This window comes from Malaclemys terrapin, chromosome 1 (assembly GCF_027887155.1).
Source record: "Malaclemys terrapin pileata isolate rMalTer1 chromosome 1, rMalTer1.hap1, whole genome shotgun sequence".
Classification (NCBI taxonomy): domain Eukaryota; kingdom Metazoa; phylum Chordata; order Testudines; family Emydidae; genus Malaclemys; species Malaclemys terrapin.
The window spans coordinates 352,132,938-352,153,269 of NC_071505.1; the positions used below are offsets into that span (position 1 = coordinate 352,132,938).

The 20,332-nt window shown below is 50.7% G+C and overlaps 1 protein-coding gene across 1 annotated transcript; it reads right to left on the reverse strand.

The window, feature by feature from the left end:
- Window positions 1–12,265: 12,265 nt before the first annotated feature.
- LOC128833182 (olfactory receptor 52R1-like) lies at window positions 12,266–13,264 on the reverse strand. The gene has a single exon (XM_054021192.1). It carries the CDS (start codon window positions 13,262–13,264, stop codon window positions 12,266–12,268), a length of 999 nt encoding a protein of 332 aa, XP_053877167.1.
- Window positions 13,265–20,332: the final 7,068 nt, after the last annotated feature.

Sequence of the window (20,332 nt, forward strand, 5' to 3'; positions counted from 1 at the left end):
ACAACCCTCTGCCAGCGGGCCCCGATCCGGGTGCTGGCTTAGTCCCGCCCCCTTCTCCTGCTCCCGGTTCCTCGCCCCACTCTGCCGCTCCCGACTTAGTCCTGGGAGAACCCTTAGCCCTACCCGCCAGCCCGGCCGCAACTACCATCCCGTGCACGGCCGCCGAGCCCCTCGGGGCGACGGCCGTTGCTGAGCGGCCGGTTCCTATCCCCGATCCTGCCCCTTCCATCGTTCCTGCCCCTGAGGCTTCCCCTGCCCCTGCTGCCTCCGTCCCCTCGGATGCTGACCTTGGCCGAGGGGAGCCGCAGTCTAGCGGCTTGACAGCGGGAGATGGGGAGCCCGTTCCCGTTCCCGTCCCTGATCCTGTCCCCTCTCCTGCCCAAGTCCCTGTTCCCGTCTCGAGCCCCGCCCCTACTCCCGCCCTTGCCCCAGATCCTGTCCCCGAGGTGTCTCCTTTTGCCGCCTCTGGTGTTACTGCCGCCCCCGGGGTTGTCGCATCTCCGTTGCCTGCAGACAACCCTCAGGGGGCGGTTTTCGTGTCTCCCCTTCCTGCCACTGTTGGGGCTGCGTTGTTCCCTCAGCCGCTCTCTCCTTTGCCGGGGATGGGGACGGGCTGCCCAGCGCAGCAGCGCCGGAGCTCGGCCCCTTGTTTGTCCGTCACCGTGGGCCGCGAGGACCCTTCAGGGGCCCCGCCGGAGGATGGCGGCGGCTTGGCCGCTGCCTCCCCCTCCGCGCTGCGGGATGAGCTGCGCCTCTTTCTATCGGATTCCCGTGGTTCCCAGGGTAAGGTGCGGCTCGCCCTTCAGCGCTGGGGGGACTTCCATCTCGTCCTCCGGGCCGTGAAGGCGCTTTTGGGGGAGGGGCGGGGATCCGGTCGGCGGGACATCGCGGCCTATCGGCGGGCCCGCAGATTCCGCGACTCCCTTTTGACCTTCGGAGTCGAAACCGGGATCTTGCGGGGCCCGCTGGGGGCCGATGATCCCTCCGCCCGTGAGGATCTGCCCCAGCCCTCCGTATGACAGCTACCACCTTTGCGTCGTTGAACGCCCGGGGCTGTAGGGTGGGTTTCCGCAGGAGCCAGGTGCTCTCCTTCCTTCGGGAGGGGGGGTACTCTGTGATTTTCCTGCAGGAGACCCACACGGCTCCGGCCGTCGAGGCTAGCTGGCGGCTGGAGTGGGGAGACGGGGTTTATTTTAGCCACCTCAGCGCCCATTCGGCTGGAGTGGCCACCCTGTTCTCCCCGGGGCTGCGGCCTGAGGTGCTGGGGGTCGCCGAGGTCGTGCCAGGCCGCCTGCTGCACGTCCGGGCCCGTGTGGAGGGGCTGGTTCTGAACTTGGTCAACGTCTATGCCCCGACCACGGGCTCGGAACGCGTGCCTTTCTATCAGCGGGCGGCGGCCTTCCTCGGCACTCTGGATTCTCGCGAGTGCCTGGTCCTGGGCGGGGACTTTAACACCACCCTCGAGGACCGGGACCGCTCCGGGCCTGAGTCTTCCCAGGCAGCCGCGGGCGTCCTCAGGGAGATCGTAGACCATCACTCCCTGGTGGACGTCTGGCGCGACCACCACCCGGACGACGACACCACCTTCACCTATGTCCGGGTGGAGGACGACCGGTCACGCCACTCCCGGTTGGACCGCATTTATCTGTCCCGTTTTCATCTGGCGCGGGCCCATGCCTCCAGCGTCCGGCTGGCCCCGTTCTCAGATCACCACCTGGTGACCGTGACGGCCTCTCTCAGTTCCGAGCGGCCGGGGCCGGCCTATTGGCATTTTAATAATAGTTTGCTGGAGGACGTGGGCTTCGTGGCATCCTTCCGGGAGTTCTGGCTGGCCTGGCGGGGGCAGCGACGCGCCTTTCCCTCGGCGCGGCGGTGGTGGGATGTGGGGAAGGTCCGCGCGCGGCTCTTCTGCCGGAACTACACCCGGGGCACCAGCCGGCGGCGGGATGCGTTGTTAGGGCAGTTGGAGCGGGAGGTTTTGGAGCTGGAGAGGCGTCTGGCCTCCGGCCCCGAGGATCCACCCCTCCGCGCGGCGTACCGGGAGAAGCGGGAGGAGCTCCGGGCCCTGGAAGACCACCGGGCCCGGGGCGCGTTTGTTCGATCCCGCATCCGTCTCCTTCGGGAGATGGATCGCGGCTCCCGCTTCTTCTACGCTCTGGAGAAATGGAGGGGGGCCAAACAGCATGTCACCTGCCTCCTGGCGGAGGACGGCGCCCCCCTCACGGATCCGGAGGAGATGCGTGGCAGGGCCAGGGCCTTCTACGCCGCTCTTTTCTCCCCAGATCCGACCGACGCCGAGGCCTGCAGGGTGCTCTGGACCGAGCTCCCGACGGTCAGCGCGGGCGGCCGAGACCGGCTGGAGCTGCCTCTTTCTCTGGCTGAGTTCTCGGCGGCCCTCCGGCTCATGCCCACTAACAAATCTCCAGGCATGGACGGGCTGACCGTGGAGTTTTACCGCGTGTTCTGGGACGTCCTCGGCCCAGACCTCGTCACCGTCTGGGCCGAGTCCTTGCAGAGCGGGGTCCTCCCTCTCTCGTGCAGGCGAGCAGTGCTCGCCCTGTTGCCGAAGAAGGGGGACCTCCGCGATTTACGAAACTGGCGTCCCATCTCGCTCCTCAGCACGGACTATAAGGTCGTAGCGAAGGCCATCTCGCTGCGGCTGGGGTCCGTGCTGGCGGACGTGGTCCACCCCGACCAGACCTGCGCCGTCCCGGGCCGGAGCATCTTTAACAACCTGTACTTGGTCCGGGACCTATTAGAGCTGGGACGTAGGGATGGTCTGTCGTTCGCCCTCCTGTCTCTGGACCAGGAGAAGGCGTTCGACAGGATGGACCACGGGTACCTCCTGGGCACTCTGCGGGCATTCGGCTTCGGGCCCCAGTTTGTGGGCTTTCTCCAGGTGCTGTACGCTGAGGCGGAGTGTCTGGTCAGGCTCAACTGGACCCTGACCGAGCCGGTCAGCTTTGGGCGGGGAGTACGGCAGGGGTGCCCCCTCTCGGGCCAGCTGTACGCTCTGGCGATCGAGCCCTTCCTCTGCCTCCTCCGCCGGAGGTTAGCAGGGTTGGTGCTCCGGGAGCCGGAGCTGCGGCTGGTCCTGTCGGCGTACGCCGACGACGTGCTCCTCGTGGTCCAGGACCCTGAGGATCTGGTGCGGGTGGAGGCCTGCCAGGCCGTTTATTCGACCGCCTCCTCCGCCCGGGTCAACTGGGCCAAGAGCTCTGGCCTGGTGGTCGGGGACGGTTGGCAGGCGGGCTCCCTCCCACCCGCGCTTCAAGCCATTCGGTGGAGCGCGGGCCCGCTGCTCTATCTGGGCGTTTATCTTTCCGCCACGCATCCCTCTCCGCCGGAGAACTGGCTAGATTTGGAGGCCAGGGTGCGTGAGCGGTTGCGGAGATGGACGGGACTGCTCCGGTGTCTCTCCCTGCGGGGGAGGGCGCTGGTGCTGAACCAGCTTGTCCTGTCCATGCTCTGGCACCGGCTCAACACCCTGAGCCCGACCCCGGGACTCCTGGCCAGGCTCCAGAGGATAGCCCTGGAGTTCTTCTGGCCTGGACTGCACTGGGTCTCTGCGGGGGTTCTGAGTCTTCCCCTGGAGGAGGGGGGACAGGGCCTGGTCTGCCTTCGTAGCCAGGTCCATGTCTTCCGCCTCCAGGCCCTGCAGAGGCTCCTTTATGGTGAAGGTAGTCCGGCATGGAGCACGTTAGCGCACGCCTTCCTCCGCCGCCTCCGAGGGCTCCGATACGACCGGCAGCTCCTTTTTCTTCATCCGAGAGGTCTTCCGCGAGACCTCTCGGAGCTGCCGGTCTTCTACCAGGACCTTCTCCGGACCTGGAAGCTTTTCTCGGCGACCAGGTCCATTGTGGCCACCGAGGGCGCGGATCTCCTCGCGGAGCCCCTGCTGCACAATCCCAATCTTCGTGTGCAGGTGGCGGAGTCGCCCTCGGTGAGCCGGAGGTTGGTCCTGGCGGAAACCACCAGGGTCGGAGACCTCCTGGACTACACCAGAGGGGACTGGGTGGATCCCCGCGCGCTTGGTCGGCGCATGGGGCTCTCCACCCTCGCGACCCCTCTGCGTGTACTCCAGGAGGTGGGCGCTGCATTGTCACCTCCTGCTCTCAGCTTCCTGTGGCGGGCCCTGCGGGAGGGTGTTCCCCGCCCACCCCTCACCCCGGGCCCTCCGGACCTTTTTCTCGGGCCCCTGTTCCATGAGCCCCCCCGGCTCTCCCGCTCCCATAACCCGAGCCGGCTGCGCGCTTTGCAGCCGGTCCAGTTTCGAACCGCGCCTAGGGACTATCTGTACGCGCTCGTGCTTCACACGTTGCATCACCTCACCCTCGTGTCCCGCCCCGACACCAAGTGGAGGGACTATCTGTTACCTGTGGAGGGTGAGGAGCCCCGGTGGGCCAGCCTTTATTCCACCTTAGTTCCAAGGCCCGCCGGGGACATTGGTTGGCGGCTCCTTCATGGGGCCGTGAGCACGGGCGTGTACTTGGCGCGGTTCACCCCTATTCCTGAGGCCTGCCCATTTTGTGGCATTAGGGAGACCCTGGCACACGCTTACCTTGAGTGCGCCAGGCTGCAGCCCCTTTTCCGGCTTCTCCAGAACCTCTTGTTGAGGTTCTGGCTGCACTTTTCCCCGCACTTGTTTATTTATGCACACCCTGTCCGTGGCCCCACTAAGTCGCGAGACCTCCTCGTCAACCTCTTCCTGGCCCTGGCCAAACTCACCATCTATAATACCAGGGAGAAGATGTTGGACGAGGGGGTGCTTTGCGACTGTGGGGCCTACTTTCACACCTCTTTGGTTTCACGTCTCCGTGCGGAGTTTCACTGGGCAGCGTCCGCTGGCTCCCTTGCCACCTTCGAGGAGCAGTGGGCGCTGTCCGGGGTTCTCTGCTCGGTGTCCCCATCTGGTTCCCTGATTTTGAACCTTTGACCGTCACCTTGCTCCCTGTTTTTTTATTAGTTGTCCCACGTAATCATTTGGTACTGGGTCCAGTGGTCCCTCCCGCTAGGCTGGAGGAGGGGCCTTTAGTAGTGGGCGGCTGAGCCCGCCCACTTCCCGGTTTGCCAATACGGCCTCACTACAGAGGCCCTATCGGGTGCCAGCGTCAAAAAGGGAGGAAATAAAAGCAGAAGTAAAAAAAATGCTGGAGTTGAGGATCATTGAAGAATCCCACAGTCAGTGGTCCAGCACAGTCTTGCTGGTGCCAAACCTGATGGCACCACAAGATTTTGCAATGATTTCTGGTGACTAAACGAAATATCCCAGTTCGATGCGTACCCCATACCTCGCATAGATGAGCTAGTGGACGTCTGGGTAATGCCCGGTACTTGAGTACCCTAGACTTGACAAAGGTGTACTGGCAGATTCCTCTTGCAGAGGACGCAAAGGAAAAGACTGCATTCTCTACACCAGAGGGTCTTTTTCAATATACTGTCCTCCCTTTTGGACTACATGGGGCCCCGGCTACCTTCCAGCGCCTCATGGACAAGCTATTACGCCCGCATAACAGTTATGCTGCTGCCTACTTGGACGATGTGGTTATTCATACCTCAGACTGGGAAACCCACCTGGAGAAGGTGGAGGCAGTCCTCGATACCTTCAGGCGAACTGGCCTTACAGCAAACCCTGCCAAGTGCGCTGTAGGGTTTACAGAGGCCAAATATCATGGCTACATTGTGGGAAATGGTTTGGTAAAACCCCAAGTGAACAAGTTAGAGGCCATCCAAAATTGGCCCCGACTAAGTCGCAAGAAACAAGTCCGGGCGTTCCTAAGTGTGGTGGGGTATTACCGACGATGCATCGGAAGTAGGGTTGGGGGCAGTTCTATCACAGATCGTCGGGGAGGAGGAACACCCAATTCTATACCTCAGTTGGAAACTCCTTCCAAGGGAACAAAAATATGCAGTGGTGGAGAGAGAATGACTCGCTGTAAAATGGGCCATGGAAACATTGCGCTACTACCTGTTCTGGCACAGATTTGTCCTCATGACCGACGATGCCCCTCTTCAATGGATGCAGTGGAACAAGGAGAAGAACACAAGAATGACCAGATGGTTCTTATCTCTCCAATCTTTCCAGTTCCATGTGCAACACAGAGCAGGGAGCAGTCATGGCTACGCCAATGGCTTGTCACGTGTGCACTGTCTGGCATCCCAAGCTGCCCAACCCCTTGGCGTTGAGCATGGGGGAGGGATATGTGACAGACCCAGACCAGTGGGGTACAGGAGTCTGGTAGAGGGCAAATATACTGGACACTGGATGAGTAGTTTTCTGTTCCCTGAGTGACCAGAGCAGGGGCTGCATTAGAGTAATCAGGAACCTGCTAGAACCAGTTAAGGCAGGCAGGCTAATTAGGACACCTGGAGCCAATTAAGAAGAAGCTGCTAGAATCAATTAAGGCAGGCTAATCAGGGCACCTGGGTTTAAAAAGGAACTCACTTCAGTTTGTGGTGCGAGTGTGAGAAGCTGGGAGCAAGAGGCACAAGGAGCTGAGAGTGAGAGGGTGTGCTGCTGGAGGACTGAGGAGCACAAGTGTTATCAGACACCAGGAGGAAGGTCCTGTGGTGAGAATAAGGAAGGTGTTTGGAGGAGGCCATGGGGAAGTAGCCCAGGGAGTTGTAGCTGTCATGCAGCTGTTATAGGAGGCACTATAGACAGCTGCAGTCCACAGGGCCCTGGGCTGGAACCCGGAGTAGAGGGCGGGCCTGGGTTCCCCCCAAACCTCCCAATTGACCTGGACTGTGGGTTCTTCCAGAGGGGAAGGTCTCTGGGCTGTTCCCCAACCCACATGGTGAATCTCTGAGGCAAGAAAATCAGCCAATAAGCGCAGGACCCACCAAGATAGAGGAGGAACTTTGTCACAGGTGCCACAGGACTCTTTGTCACCCCAAGGAGTTGAAACTCTCAGGTGATGCAGCAGACTCCGAGAAGAGATTCAGGCAGAGTTTTGAGATATATCTATGCAAGCAGCTGGGTTTGGTGAGAAAGGAGACCAGCAGAACATTACATTTGTTAGTCTCTAAGGTGCCACAAGTACTCCTGTTCTTCTTTTTGCGGATACAGACTAACACGGCTGTTACTCTGAAACCAGCAGAACATAGTAATCTTCTTAAACATTGCAGGACTTAAGGCAGTGGATGGCTTTACTAGCATGCAACTCAGGCTTTGTCTACACTACCACTATTGTCGGTAAAATTATTCTGTCAGGGTTGTGAAAAAAACACAGTCCTGACCGACAAAAGTTTCACCGACAAAAGCGCCGGTGTGGACAGCCCCATGTTGGCAGGAGACGCTCTCCAGCCGACACAGCTCCTTCCGCAGAATAGGGGTGGTTTAATTATGATGGCGGGGAGCTCTATCCTGCCAGCATAGAGCGGCTACACAGCAGACCTTGCCATGGCGCGGCTGCTGCAGTCCATTTGTGCTGCTGTAAGGTGTGTAGTGTAGACATAGCCGCGGTGAAGCAGAGAGAGCAGGTTATTACATACGTTACAGAAATGTGAAGAGCCTTGTGTAGCACAAAAGATCAAACATTTGAAAGGTGAAAGTTTCACCTTAAAAAAGAAAATGAAGGTGAATCCTTTGAAGAATTCCTAACTGAGCTGAAGCTAATGAGCCCAACCTGCAAGAGTGCTCAGGCCAGTGAGGTCAGAGCAGGAGATTGCACATGTTCCATTCTTCAGACACACACTGGAGTTCAGTCAGGGGCGCCTCCAGGCACCAGCGCACCAAGCATGTGCCTGGGGTGGCAAGCTGCGGGGGGCGGCCTGCCGGTCGCCGTGAGGGCAACAGTTCGGCGGAATGCCTGCGGGAGGTCCGCCAGTCCCACAGCTTCGGCGGTAATTCGGCAGCAGCTAGCCGTGGGACCGGTGAACCTCCCGCAGGCACGCCGCCGAATCCGCATTACCAGCGGACCTCCCGCAGGCCAAAAGCCACCTGCCTGCCATGCTTGGGGCAGCAAAAAACATAGAGTTCTGTGCACCTGGAATTATAGATAGAAAGCAGCAGAAACACAACAGTTTGGTTCGTGCACTGAAGGACACTGGGAGTGTTATAGAGAGAGACGTAGGGGTGCACAAAGAATCACAGGCAGTCTGGTTCATTTTCTATCAGAGGCATTGAGTAGCCAGCATCATTGAGCTTTGAATTTCCTGTGTTCCTTTCAACCTGCCCAGACCCCAAATATGGCACCCAGGGTGTGACAAGGACACAGACTGAGGCCCACACAAATATTATCCTTGCAGGGGACTCTAGATAGAATTGTAGATTATATGGCCAGGAGGGACCCTGCTCTGACCTTCTGCATTGCACAGGCTGTAGGACTGCTCTGATTAATTCCTGTTTGAACTAGAGTAGATATTTGAGAAAAACATCCCATCTTGATTCAAACGTGGCCAGTGATGGAGACACACCACGATCCCTGCTAAAGTGTTTCAATGGTCAATTACCCTCAGTGATGACAAATTCCACTTTGTCTCTAATTTCAATTTGTCTACGTTCAATGCCCAGACACTGACTCTTGTTAGACCTTTACCTTCTAGCTTTAAAAGCCTGCTCTTATCACATTTCTGTTTCCATTTATAAGTGCTAATAGAATGCAATCACGTCACTCCATAACCATTTCCTCGTTAAGAGACTGAGCTCATTGAGGTCCTGGGGCAGCTTTGCACTTTCCTCTGAGAAAGTTCTGTCTCCTGCACTGACGAGCTTTCCCCCTGCTGTTGAGAGTCCCATTATGCCAGAGAAGTGCAGTTGCTTGAACTTAGGGTCTGTTGGTCCCAAGGCCTTTGGGTACATTGAAGGTAAGGAGCAAGACCATGATCTTGACTTGATGTTCTACAGTCCAGACAAGAGTGACTAAGGTCTGTGTAACTAAAGCCAGCTCATCATCCACCAGGATGGGATGGAGTCTCCTAGTCAACCGGAGATGGTAGAAAGCACTACTCACAGACACTGCTATGAGAGAGCTCAGCATCAGCAAGGTGTCCAAGAGCCCTCTAGACTATGGACTGAATTGTCCAGCTGTGAGTGTGAACCTTCAGCCAAAGAAGGCTGCATCGCAGCTGTCAACTCTACAAAATATTTAGCTCTGCCCACAAGCATCACCTCTGTTTTGCTTGGGTTCAGCTTCAGCAACCTGTTCCATCCAAGAACTAGGCCATCTTGGCGATAGTGGTGTGGTCAAACAGGAAGTAGAGGGAGGAGCTCGGTGTCACCTGCATACTGCTGGTGTTTGAGTCTGTGTTGTGTGACCAGTTCCCATAGTGGCTGCATGGAGATTTTGAAAAACCCCTGAGAGAGAACTGATTCTTGTGGGACTCAACCAGGGAGGGGTCTAGTGCTGGAGGTGCAGTTTCCCATCACTGATAATTGGGTTCATCCCACCAAGAAGGATTCAGACCCTTTTAGTGCATCCCTCTGGACTCCCGCTGCCTCTTACGTGAGACAGCGGTATCTCATTGTTAACAATGTCAAACAATGCAAAGAAGTACAGGAGGATCAGCATGGATGTCTGCCCCCAATCCACTAGAGTGAGGTGCATTGGACAAGTTTGATAAATGAAGGGGGGGGGGGTAGCTCCCTTTTATGGATTCCCAGCCAGCCAGTTAGCTATACAATTCCTCTTAGTAGCTGTTCTCTACTTGCTTTCCCTGTAAAGGGTTAACGGGTCTCAGTGCTATGCAGAGGTAAAAGGAAGTGAGTTGGCACCTGACCAAAAGAGCCAATGGAAAAGCTAGAACTTTTTAACATTGAAAAAAACCCTCCCTTTTTTGTCTGTCTGTGGGGCTTCTACTGGCTAGAGGGGCGGACAGGGCAGCAGCTATGCTGTAAGAAGATTGGGGACAGGTATGAAAAATCCTCGGTATCATACTGAGAAACTACACATTTGAAACCACAGATATGTAAGTAGATCAGGAAATGTCTAGGAAGACACGACACATACTCAGACATGAAGATTTATATAAAGAATTCATTTAGTTTCTCAGCAATGGCCTTATTTTCCTTGAGTACTCCTTTAGCATCTCAATCGTCCAGTGGCCCCACTGGTTGTTTATCAGGCTTCCTGTTTCTGATGTACTTACTTTTTTTTTTTTTTTTTGCTGTTACTTTTTAAATCTTTGGCTAGCTGTTCTTCATATTCTTTTTTGGCCTTACTAATTATATTTTTGCACTTCACTTGCCAGAGTTTATCCTGCTTTCTATTTTTCTCACTAGGATTTAACTTCCACTTTTTAAAAGATGCCCCTTTGTCTCTCGCTGCTTCTTTGACTTGGTTGTTGAGTCATGTTGGCACTTTTTTGGTTCTCTTACTATGTTTTTTAATTTGGGGGATACATTTAAATTGAGCCTCTCTTACGGTGTCTTTAAAAAGTTTCCATGCAGCTTGCAGAGATTTCACTTTTGTCATTGGAACTTTTAATTTTTGTTTAACAATCTTCCTCATCTTTGTGTAATCCCCCTTTATAAATACAAATGCTACTGTCTTGCGCTGTTGTAGTGTTTTCCCTGCCACAGGGATGCTAAATTTATTTATATTATGGTCACTAATACCAAGCGGCCCAGCTGTATTCACCTCTTGGATCAGATCCTGTGCTCCACTTGGGACTGAATCAAGAATTGCCTCTCCTCTTGTGGGTTGCAGGACTAGTTGCTCCAAGAAGCAGTTACTGAAGGTGTCAAAAAGAAGAACAGGAGTACTTGTGGCACCTTAGAGACTAACAAATTTATTAGAGCATAAGCTTTCGTGGACTACAGCCCACTTCTTCGGATGCATCCGAAGAAGTGGGCTGTAGTCCACGAAAGCTTATGCTCTAATAAATTTGTTAGTCTCTAAGGTGCCACAAGTACTCCTGTTCTTCTTTTTGCGGATACAGACTAACACGGCTGCTACTCTGAAACTTGAAGGTGTCAAGAAACTTTCTCTCTGCATCCCATCCTGAGGTGACATGTACCCAGTCAATATAGGGATAGTTGAAATCCCCCATTATTATTGATTTTTTTTTTTATTTTTATAGCCTCTCTAACCTCCCTGAACATTTCACAGTCATTATCACGATCCTGGTCAGTAGTGTATCCCTATTGCTATATTGTTATTTGATCATGGAATTTTTGACAAAGTGGGAGTCTTCCCTTGTTATCTTGCATGTGATCCTATGTGATTCATACTATGTTGCTTGAATACTGGGTGTACCTCAGTTTCCCTACGTATTTCAAGAATGTTTGTTGGTGAGAATAAGGGTGTGTGACTTTTGCTGAAACCCTCGAGGGCAAGTGAGAAGGCTGCAGCTGCCTGCATATATGTAATGGCCATTGCCCTTCATAATCTGAGACCCAGGACAGGGATACAACCAGCTAACACTTTGCCTGGAAAGTGAGACAAAGACCAGGGGGGGGGCAACAGGTGTGTCAGAGGTCTGATCACTGAAAGCTGGGCAGTGTGCTGTGCGGGACTGGTCAGGGAGAGTCTAGTGCATCCGGCCCAGGGTGCCCTTGTGCCTCTGGTATTTTCTGGACTGGTGATCTGCTAGGTCGCTCCAGTCCTCGACTCTGGGAGCCAGCCTTATCCTGCTCTGCTGTGAGAACCCCCACTCCTGGGCTGTTCCTGTACAGCCTCTGGTATGTAAGCTGCTGCTTGGATTGTGCAACCGAATGACACCAGTCTGGTTTGTTGCCTTTCAGCCAGGCTCTCCCCTTTGATCAGCACTTTATTTTTATATTATATTTTATTTTTATTTTTGTTTCTTTCATAACTAACTCTGATCTTGATGTCTGCTGCTTATAATCATTTCAAATCTATCTTCTGTAGTTAATAAATTAATGTATATTTTACCTAAAACATGTGTTTTGGTTCAATTGCTTGGTAAATCTCAGCGCAGGTTAAAAAGATAACCACGTGTCCTCTCCACATTGAGGGAGGTGTGGACTGGGTAATTGTGACATTCCCCTGGTGTTATCTGGGACAGGGGGAGGGGCCTTGTGGAAAGAGGTGGGGCAGGGGGCAGGACCTTGGGGAATAGGCAGGGCAGGGCAGGTGGCCTCAGGAGTCCAGTTACCAGCATTTACAAACATTGCAATCCTATAAGCTAGTGAGTTGTACACAGATATATACCTCAGTCACTCTGACACAGCACAGTAAGGCCAGGAAAGGATTTAATGTCACTTTGACTGTCCAGTCAGTGGCTCAGGAAAGAGGGACCAGCACCATGTCACCAGCCAACTCTGCACAGAACTCAATCTCAGAGTAAACTTGAGAAAACTTTAGTCCCCATCATGAATAAAAAGCCGGAGCAGCTTGTCCTGGATCTGTTTGGTCCTAACTCCATAGATGATGGGGTTTAGCACAGGGGGAATCAAGACATACACATTGGCAATGAGAACGTGAAAATGCCCAGGCACATTCTGGCCAAATCGGTACATGAGGGAGGAGAAGAGACCAGGGATGTAAAAGGCTAAAATAACAAAGAGGTGGGAGACGCAGGTCCCAAAAGTCTTGACTTGGGCGTCCTTTGTGGGAAGGCTTAAGATGGCCCTGATGATCTGGATATAGGACATGGCAATAAAAATCATATCCAGACCCTTCACACAGAATAGCACAAAGAGGCCATAGTAACTACTGACACGGGTGTCAGCACAGGCCAGATTCACCACAGCTATATGCACGCAGTATGGCTGAGGGATGATGTTGGTTCTGCAATATGGCCACTGGCTAGCCAGGAAGGGATATGGCAGTATGACCAGGCCACCGCGCAGCACCACAGCCAGGCCGATCTTGGCCACAACGGGGTTTGTCAGGATGGTGGAATGTCTCAGGGGGTGGCAGATGGCTACATAGCGATCCAAAGCCATGGCCACAAGGATCCCAGACTCCATCTCTAAGAAGCAGTGAATGAAGTACATCTGGGTGAGGCAGGCACTGAAATCGATCTCCCTGGAATTGAACCAGAAGATGCTCAGCATTTTGGGCAGGATGGATGTGGACAGGACCAGGTCGGTGACGGCCAGCATGCAGAGGAAATAGTACATGGGCCCATGGAAGCTCGGTTCCCTTTTCACAATGAAAAGGATGGTGAAGTTCCCCAAGACGGCTATGGCGTACATGGTGCAGAAGGGGATGGAGATCCAGATATGGGCCACCTCCAGGCCAGGAATGCCCAGCAGGATGAAGGTGGAGGGGTTGGTGAAGTCGGTTGTGTTGGAATCTGACATGGAGTAGGGGAGAAGGTGTCCAACTCTGAGACAGAACAGTGTCTCCTGCATGTACCGTACGTTCCGCTGACTTCCTGTATGTGCCCAGGGTCTAGGGTGATGGTTGCAGTACAAATGTCTGGATGGAGATACAATGTTAAAATATGAGACACTACATGCACTACTGAAGGCTGTTCTCATGGGTGAAGCAGATTTGTCGCATTTCACACACTGAAAAATGACATTTTTTATTATTCAGATTAATGAATTATGAACACATGACCCTAGTAATACCAATTCCATGTGTCATGGTTATCCCTGCCTCAATAGTTCCTACACATCATGGTTTGGGAAACTTTAATAGGCCCCAGCAGTAAACACGAGTGTGGATACTCATTATTCATCATTGTTCCTTAGGCCTTGTCTACACTGCCAAGGTTTTTGCCAAAAAGGAGCTTTTGGCAAAGAAACAGGGGAGGTGTACACACTACAGAGCCACTTTTGATGACGGAACTCCTCAGTTTCAGGGAAATAATAAAACCACCTTGACGAGAGTTGTTAGGCCTTTAACTCAAAAGTTTTGTCACTGAAGTACCAGTGTAGAAACTTGTGCTTGATTTTATCTCCGTAACTGGCCTCCGGAAGGTGTCCCACATTGCCTATCCTAACCGCTCTGGTCAACAATTTCAATTCCTCTGCCCTGCATCGAGGTAAACAACTTAGCCCCTCCCCCTTTAAAGGCCCGGGAATTTTGAAATTCCCATTCCTGCTTGCTCGACGTGGAGTGCTCACATCATATCTTCCCAGGTGGCCGTGGTGGCTCCACAGAGCAAATGCTCTCCCGCTTCAGCCACTGCGGAGCTGCTGCATCTGTTCAGTATTTGGGGAGAGGTGGTCGTGCAGTCTCAGCTTTCAATATGTCAATACCTACGGGCAGATTTTGTGCAGCTTGTGGGAAAAGAGCTGTGATCAGGACACACTGCAGTGCACAGCAAAGGTGAAGGAGTTGAGGCATGCATACCACAAGGATCACAAAAGAGAGCTTGTTAAGTATATTAAGAAAATAGAAATCCTAGAAAAGGTATAGCCTAGAAATAGAAAGAAACGCTAGAAAGGGTTTAGGCCAATTCCTAGAGGTAGAAATGAAACTTTTTAATATTCATAAAAGGTAGATGTGTTCAAGAAATCTTTTTGTTCTGTATTTGGAAAGAATCATCACAAGAGATGATTAAATACTTTCCAGACCATTAGCTGTCAAGGAGGATATTAAACAGCATCTACCGTAGAACCTTAGAGTTACAAATACAAGAGTTATGAACTGACCGATCAACCACAACCCTAAATCAAGTATCAGAGGAGTAGCCGTGTTAGTCTGAATCTGTAAAAAGCAACAGAGGGTCCTGTGGCACCTTTGAGACTAACAGAAGTACTGGGAGCATAAGCTTTCGTGGGTCAGAACCTCACTTCTTCAGATGCAAGTAATGGAATTTATCTTCTTGCGTAGTGACTGTCCAGTTTGGCCAATGTACATAGCAGAGGGGCATTGCTGGCATATGATGGCATATATAACATTGGTGGACGTGCAGGTGAATGAGCCGGTGATGTTGTAGCTGTGGCATATGATATATGCCATCATATGCCAGCAATGCCCCTCTGCTATGTACATTGGCCAAACTGGACAGTCACTACGCAAGAGGATAAATGGACACAAGTCAGATATCAGGAATGGCAATATACAAAAACCTGTAGGAGAACACTTCAACCTCCCTGGCCACACAATAGCAGATGCAAAGGTAGCCATCTTACAGCAAAAAAACTTCAGGACCAGACTCCAAAGAGAAACTGCTTAGCTCCAGTTCATCTGCAAATTTGACACCATCAGATCAGGATTAAACAAAGACTGTGAATGGCTATCCAACTACAGAAACAGTTTCTCCTCCCTTGGTGTTCACACCTCAACTGCTAGCAGAGCACCTCACCCTCCCTGATTGAACTAACCTCGTTATCTCCACACTGATATATACCTGCCTCTGGAGATTTCCATTACTTGCATCTGAAGAAGTGAGGTTCTGACCCACGAAAGCTTATGCTCCCAGTACTTCTGTTAGTCTCAAAGGTGCCACAGGACCCTCTGTTGCTTTTTAACCCTAAATCAGAAGCAGAAGTGCACGATCAGGCAGCAGAAGGCCAAAGAGAAGAAGAAGAGGCCAATAGAGGACAGTTCTGTGTTAAATATAAACTATTTAAAAAAAGGAAAGTTTAAAAAAAAAGATTTGATGAAGTTAGGAAACAATAGAAAAACTGGTATGGGATTAGTTAAAAAAATGACAGGAATATAATTAATGCCATGCAACAAAAGGGTGTATGGAAAACATGTCTTGTCAAATAAACCCAATTTAATCATTTAATGAGAGTACATGTTTGGTTGATCAAGGAAACTGCGCAGATGAAATAGACTTTGATTTCTCTGAGGCATTTGCATCAGTAGGGGAAAAATTTCAGATAAAAATATGAAGACTCTACAATATCAATAGAGCACATGTCAAATGCACAAAAATCTGGCTAACTGACAGATCTCAGAAAGCAGTTGTCAATGAGTAATTGCCAGTGAATGGGGCTGTTTCTAGTGGGGTTCTGCAGGGATCAGTTCTAGGTCTGATGCTATTCAATATTTTCATGAAGGATCTGGAAGCAAATAGAAAATCACTGCACGTAAAATTTGCGGACAACACAAGATTGGCAGAGTGGTTGCAATGAGGAGGCCAGAGCAGGCATACTGATAGATCTAGAGTGTTTGGTGATCTGGCCATAACAAATAAACAAAATTTTAATACAGTCAAATGCAAAATTTTCCTCTTGGAACAGGGAATTCAGGCTGTACCCACAGACTAGGAGACTGTATTACGGAATGAAAGGACCCTGAAAAGTATTTAGGGGTCATTGTGGTCAACCAACTCATCATCAGTTCCCAGTGCGTTACTGTGGCCAAAAGGACTGATGTGATCCTTGCATGCATAAACAGGGGAGTAGTGAGTTGGAGCAGGGGAAGGATTTTTACCTCTGCACATGGCATCCAGTTCTGGGGTCCACATTACAAAAAGAATGTTGAAAAATTGGAGAGGGTGCAAAAAAGAGCCACAAAAATTATTTGAGGCTGAAGAAAATGCCAGCTAGGGAGAGAGACATAAGGAGCTTCATCTATTTATCTTATGCAAAAGACAATCAAGCGGAGACTTACATGGGGAGAAAACCCTGGGCAGTAAAGGGCTCTGTAATCTAGTAGAGAAAGGCAGAGCAAGGCCCAATGGCTGGAGGCTGAAGCCAGACATATTCCAGCTGGACATAAGGGTCCAAAGTTTAGCACGAGGGTGATTAAATTTTGGAATAAACTGCGAAGGGAAGTAGTGGATTTTCCAACTCCCCATTACTGCAGATCCAGACTGGATGTGTTTCTAGAAGATGTGCTTGTGGGCTTGTCTACACTTAAAACACTACAGTGGCACTGCCATAGCACTTCAGTGTAGACGCTACTTACATCCACGGCAGGGGTTCCCCTGTCAGTGTAGGTAATCCACCTCCCCCAGAGGTAGTAGCTAGGTTGATGAAGAATTATTTGGTAGACCTCATACTGTCGACACCCGTGTTAGGTTGATATAGCTACAACTCTCAGGGATGTCATTTTTTTGCTATTGCATAAAAAGCAAATGCAATTTTCCATTACATTACCAGATGCATAGCATGCAAGTCACAGGAGGTGATAGGACCGCTCAACTCAGTGCTGTTTAGGCCTCAGCTGGAGTACTGGGTCCAGTATGAGTCTCCAATGTATAAGAAGGATTTAGGGAAACTGGAAAGGATTCAGAGGTGAGAGACAAGGATGATTCAAGGGATGGAATACAAGCCATATGAGCAAAGGCTGAAGGAACTGGGTATGTTTAGTTTGGAAAAGAGGAGATTAAGGGGCGACATGACAGTGGTCTTCAGATATTGAAAGGCTACCATAAAAAAGATGGAGAAAAGTTGTTCTCTTTTGCCACTGAGGGCAGGACAAGGGGCAATAGGTTGAAATGGCAGCATAGCAGATTTAGATGAAATCTCAGGGAAAACTTCCTAACTGTAATAACAGGGGGACAATGGAACAGACGCATCGGGATCTTGTGGAAACTGCTTCACTGGACGTTTTCCAAAGGAGGCTGGATAGCCATGTGTCTGGGATAGTTTAGACAGAACAATCCCAGCATCTTGGCAGCGGGTTAGAGTAGATGACCCTTGGAGTCCCTTCTCACCCTGTGGCTCTCTGATTTCATTATGTAAAATCCTAGTGTAGACCAGGCCTTAGTCAAACACAAGTTATGGAGCTCAATACAGGGGCAAACAGTGAAATTTAATGGCCTGTGTTATACAGGAATTCAGACTGGATGATCAGATGGTCCCTTCTGGCCTTAAACCCTATGAATTTATAGATAAAGAAAGTAGATCAGGCATTTATATTTACTGTCTCTCACAACACTTGAACAAGGGAACATTCAATTCCATTGATACATAATACACGTTTGGCCTGCGGAACTCCTTGCCACAGACATTGTTGAAGCAAAGAGCTTAGCTGAATGGGATGCAGAAATGGATTGACCATTTTAGGTGTTGCTGGCACCACCGTTAGTTAAGACTATCTGACACCTTCAATTTGGAGAGCACATTTTCAGTTGCTTATAGGTTTGCCAAACATTTACCGTTTGGACTGAAATTTCTCACACTTGGTGTCTACATCCAGATTAATTGCATATTGAAAGTTTCAGGCATAATGGTTGAGCCGATTTATCAAATGAAGCTAGGAAAAAATATGTCTTGCCCAGGTTGAAAATTTCATATAACTGTTCCAGTGAGGAAACCCGTGCTTTACAGTAGATAAAAATCAGATAACAGCTCCTCCTCCCCCCCATCCCACCCCCCATTAACAGCCAGAAACCTATATTGCAAGAGGAGGAGGTGACAGTGTCTGTGCATTAATTTTTACTCATTTCTCACTCTAAGGGGAGTTTTGCCTCAGTGGGGCCTAGGTAAACTATGAATTTGGTCTTCAATTGGACATCTACTAACACCTTTCATCATGAAGTATGCACGGTGCGAATGAAATGAAATCACTTTGGGGGTAGAGGCCATCAGCCAGTGAGGGGAGGCATAGCAAAGAGGGACATTTTGGCCCATGATACTGGAGCAAACTTATCCCCTGTGGCAAGGGCCCTGGGATGTTTAATGGCTTAGCAGAGTGGAAAGGACGACAGACCTATTCTCTGTCCCATCAAGCCCACTCTCCACTGGTTTTGTTGAACAGCAAGACATGGGTACCTGTGGATTCTGTGACGGAAGTGTCTTCCCTGGGAATCCTTCTCATGTAGCTGTGTCCCACTCCGTTCTCACACCAGCATCTGCAGCAACATCCCATACTGAGAGCTGACAAGGGTGTGCATTCTTTATAATATAGCTCTGTGCAATCCCACTGGGGTTCACTCAGCCTCTAGGGGAGAAGTGGAATCTGGATGTAAACTGGCTGGAGAACAGAGACACTCTAGCCAGTGTCTCTCTTTCCATGTCTGCACTTCTGTGCTATTCGTCCAGCTTTAGGAGTAAAAAGTAATTAAGAGACCTTCCCAAAGGGAGATGAGAGCTCTTGGGCTCTCCGCTGAGTCAAAGAGACATTAATTGCTCTGTGTATTTGTGTATTTGACAATTATAGTTGATTAGTAAGACAACTAGGGATAATGCCTAGATCTGCATAGGGTGTGATACCCAGTAAATGCCCAGGATGGCAGGGCAGATAGTAGACAGACAGATCTGTAGACAGATGACTGAGGGGAGGCAAGAATACTTTCTACAGGCACATGTGGCTGTTGCTAAGCATCAGAGATCAGTAATTCTTATCAGTAACTATGATCATACAGTGTAGCAATTTTCATTGAAGTATCTTCAACACACCTAGCAAAGGAAAGTCACTATGAACATCTCCCCATTATACAGATAGGTAAACTGAGGCATAGGGAGAGGATAACTTGGGCAAAGTCACACAGAGAATGATAGACAGGAGTTCGAACTTTCTTGGCATAACCACCATAAGCACGCTCTCTCTGTCAGTAACTGAGTGTGACATTCTATACCTTGAGGGATCGTACTGTAACCCCCATAGTCCTCATTTTCATATAATAGTGATCTTACCTATAAAGCATGCCTTGTAATGTATCACAGGAAAGGTTATGATCTGATGAAAGTCATTCCTCGATCCATATATGTGTATCATTAATGCATATGAAGTTATGAGAATTGTGTTGTGTGGTGGTCACTAAAGCATGCTGTAAGTTGGCAGATATTAGCTCCCCAGAGGCAATAGCAAAAAAATTAATCAACACCCAGGCAGGGTGTCAAACAACCCATCAACAGCCATTGTTCAGCAAGGGAGCTACAATGTAATGACTCACCTGCATGAGGCCAGACAAGGGGCATTGCCCAACCTTGGTTGGAGAGTCTCAGCAATGCCTCCCAGACATGCCTGGACTTGTGCTGCCCAAGCACATGGACTAAGGGTATAAAACAGGCAGTGTGGACACATATAGGGCCCTTCTCCTGCCTCCTCCTCTGCTGCAAGCAACCAAGACACTGAGAATAAGACAAGACTCCAACACAGGAGATTGGCCCAGGTTTAAGGAACAAACCTGTATATTAAGGACTGCAATATCCAGTGGGGTGAGAAAAACTGCTTCATCTAGTTGCTGTCCAGTCTAATAGGGTAGAGAGTTTCAACTGCGTGCTTATATTTTATTTTCATTTGACCAAATCCGACTTCTTGTGCTTTGACATATAATCACTTAAAATCTAACTTTCATAGTTAAAACATTTGTTCGTTTATTCTACCTGAAGCAGTGTGTTTGGTTTGAAGTGTGTGAGAGACTCCCCTTAGGATAACAAGGCTGGTACATATCAATTTCATTGTTAAATTGATGAACTCATAGAAGCTTGCAGTGTCCAGCGGGCATAACTGGACACTGCAAGATGGAGTTTCCTAGGGCTATGTTTGGGACCAGAGATATTGGCTTGTGTCATTCAGTTGCACAGTCCAGAAGCTGTGCAGGACCAGCCCGGGAGTGGGGG

Excerpts from the sequence above, each read along its gene's own strand:
- LOC128833182 (XM_054021192.1), bottom strand. The coding sequence starts at position 13,264 with ATGCAGGAGACACTGTTCTGTCTCAGAGTTGGACACCTTCTCCCCTAC.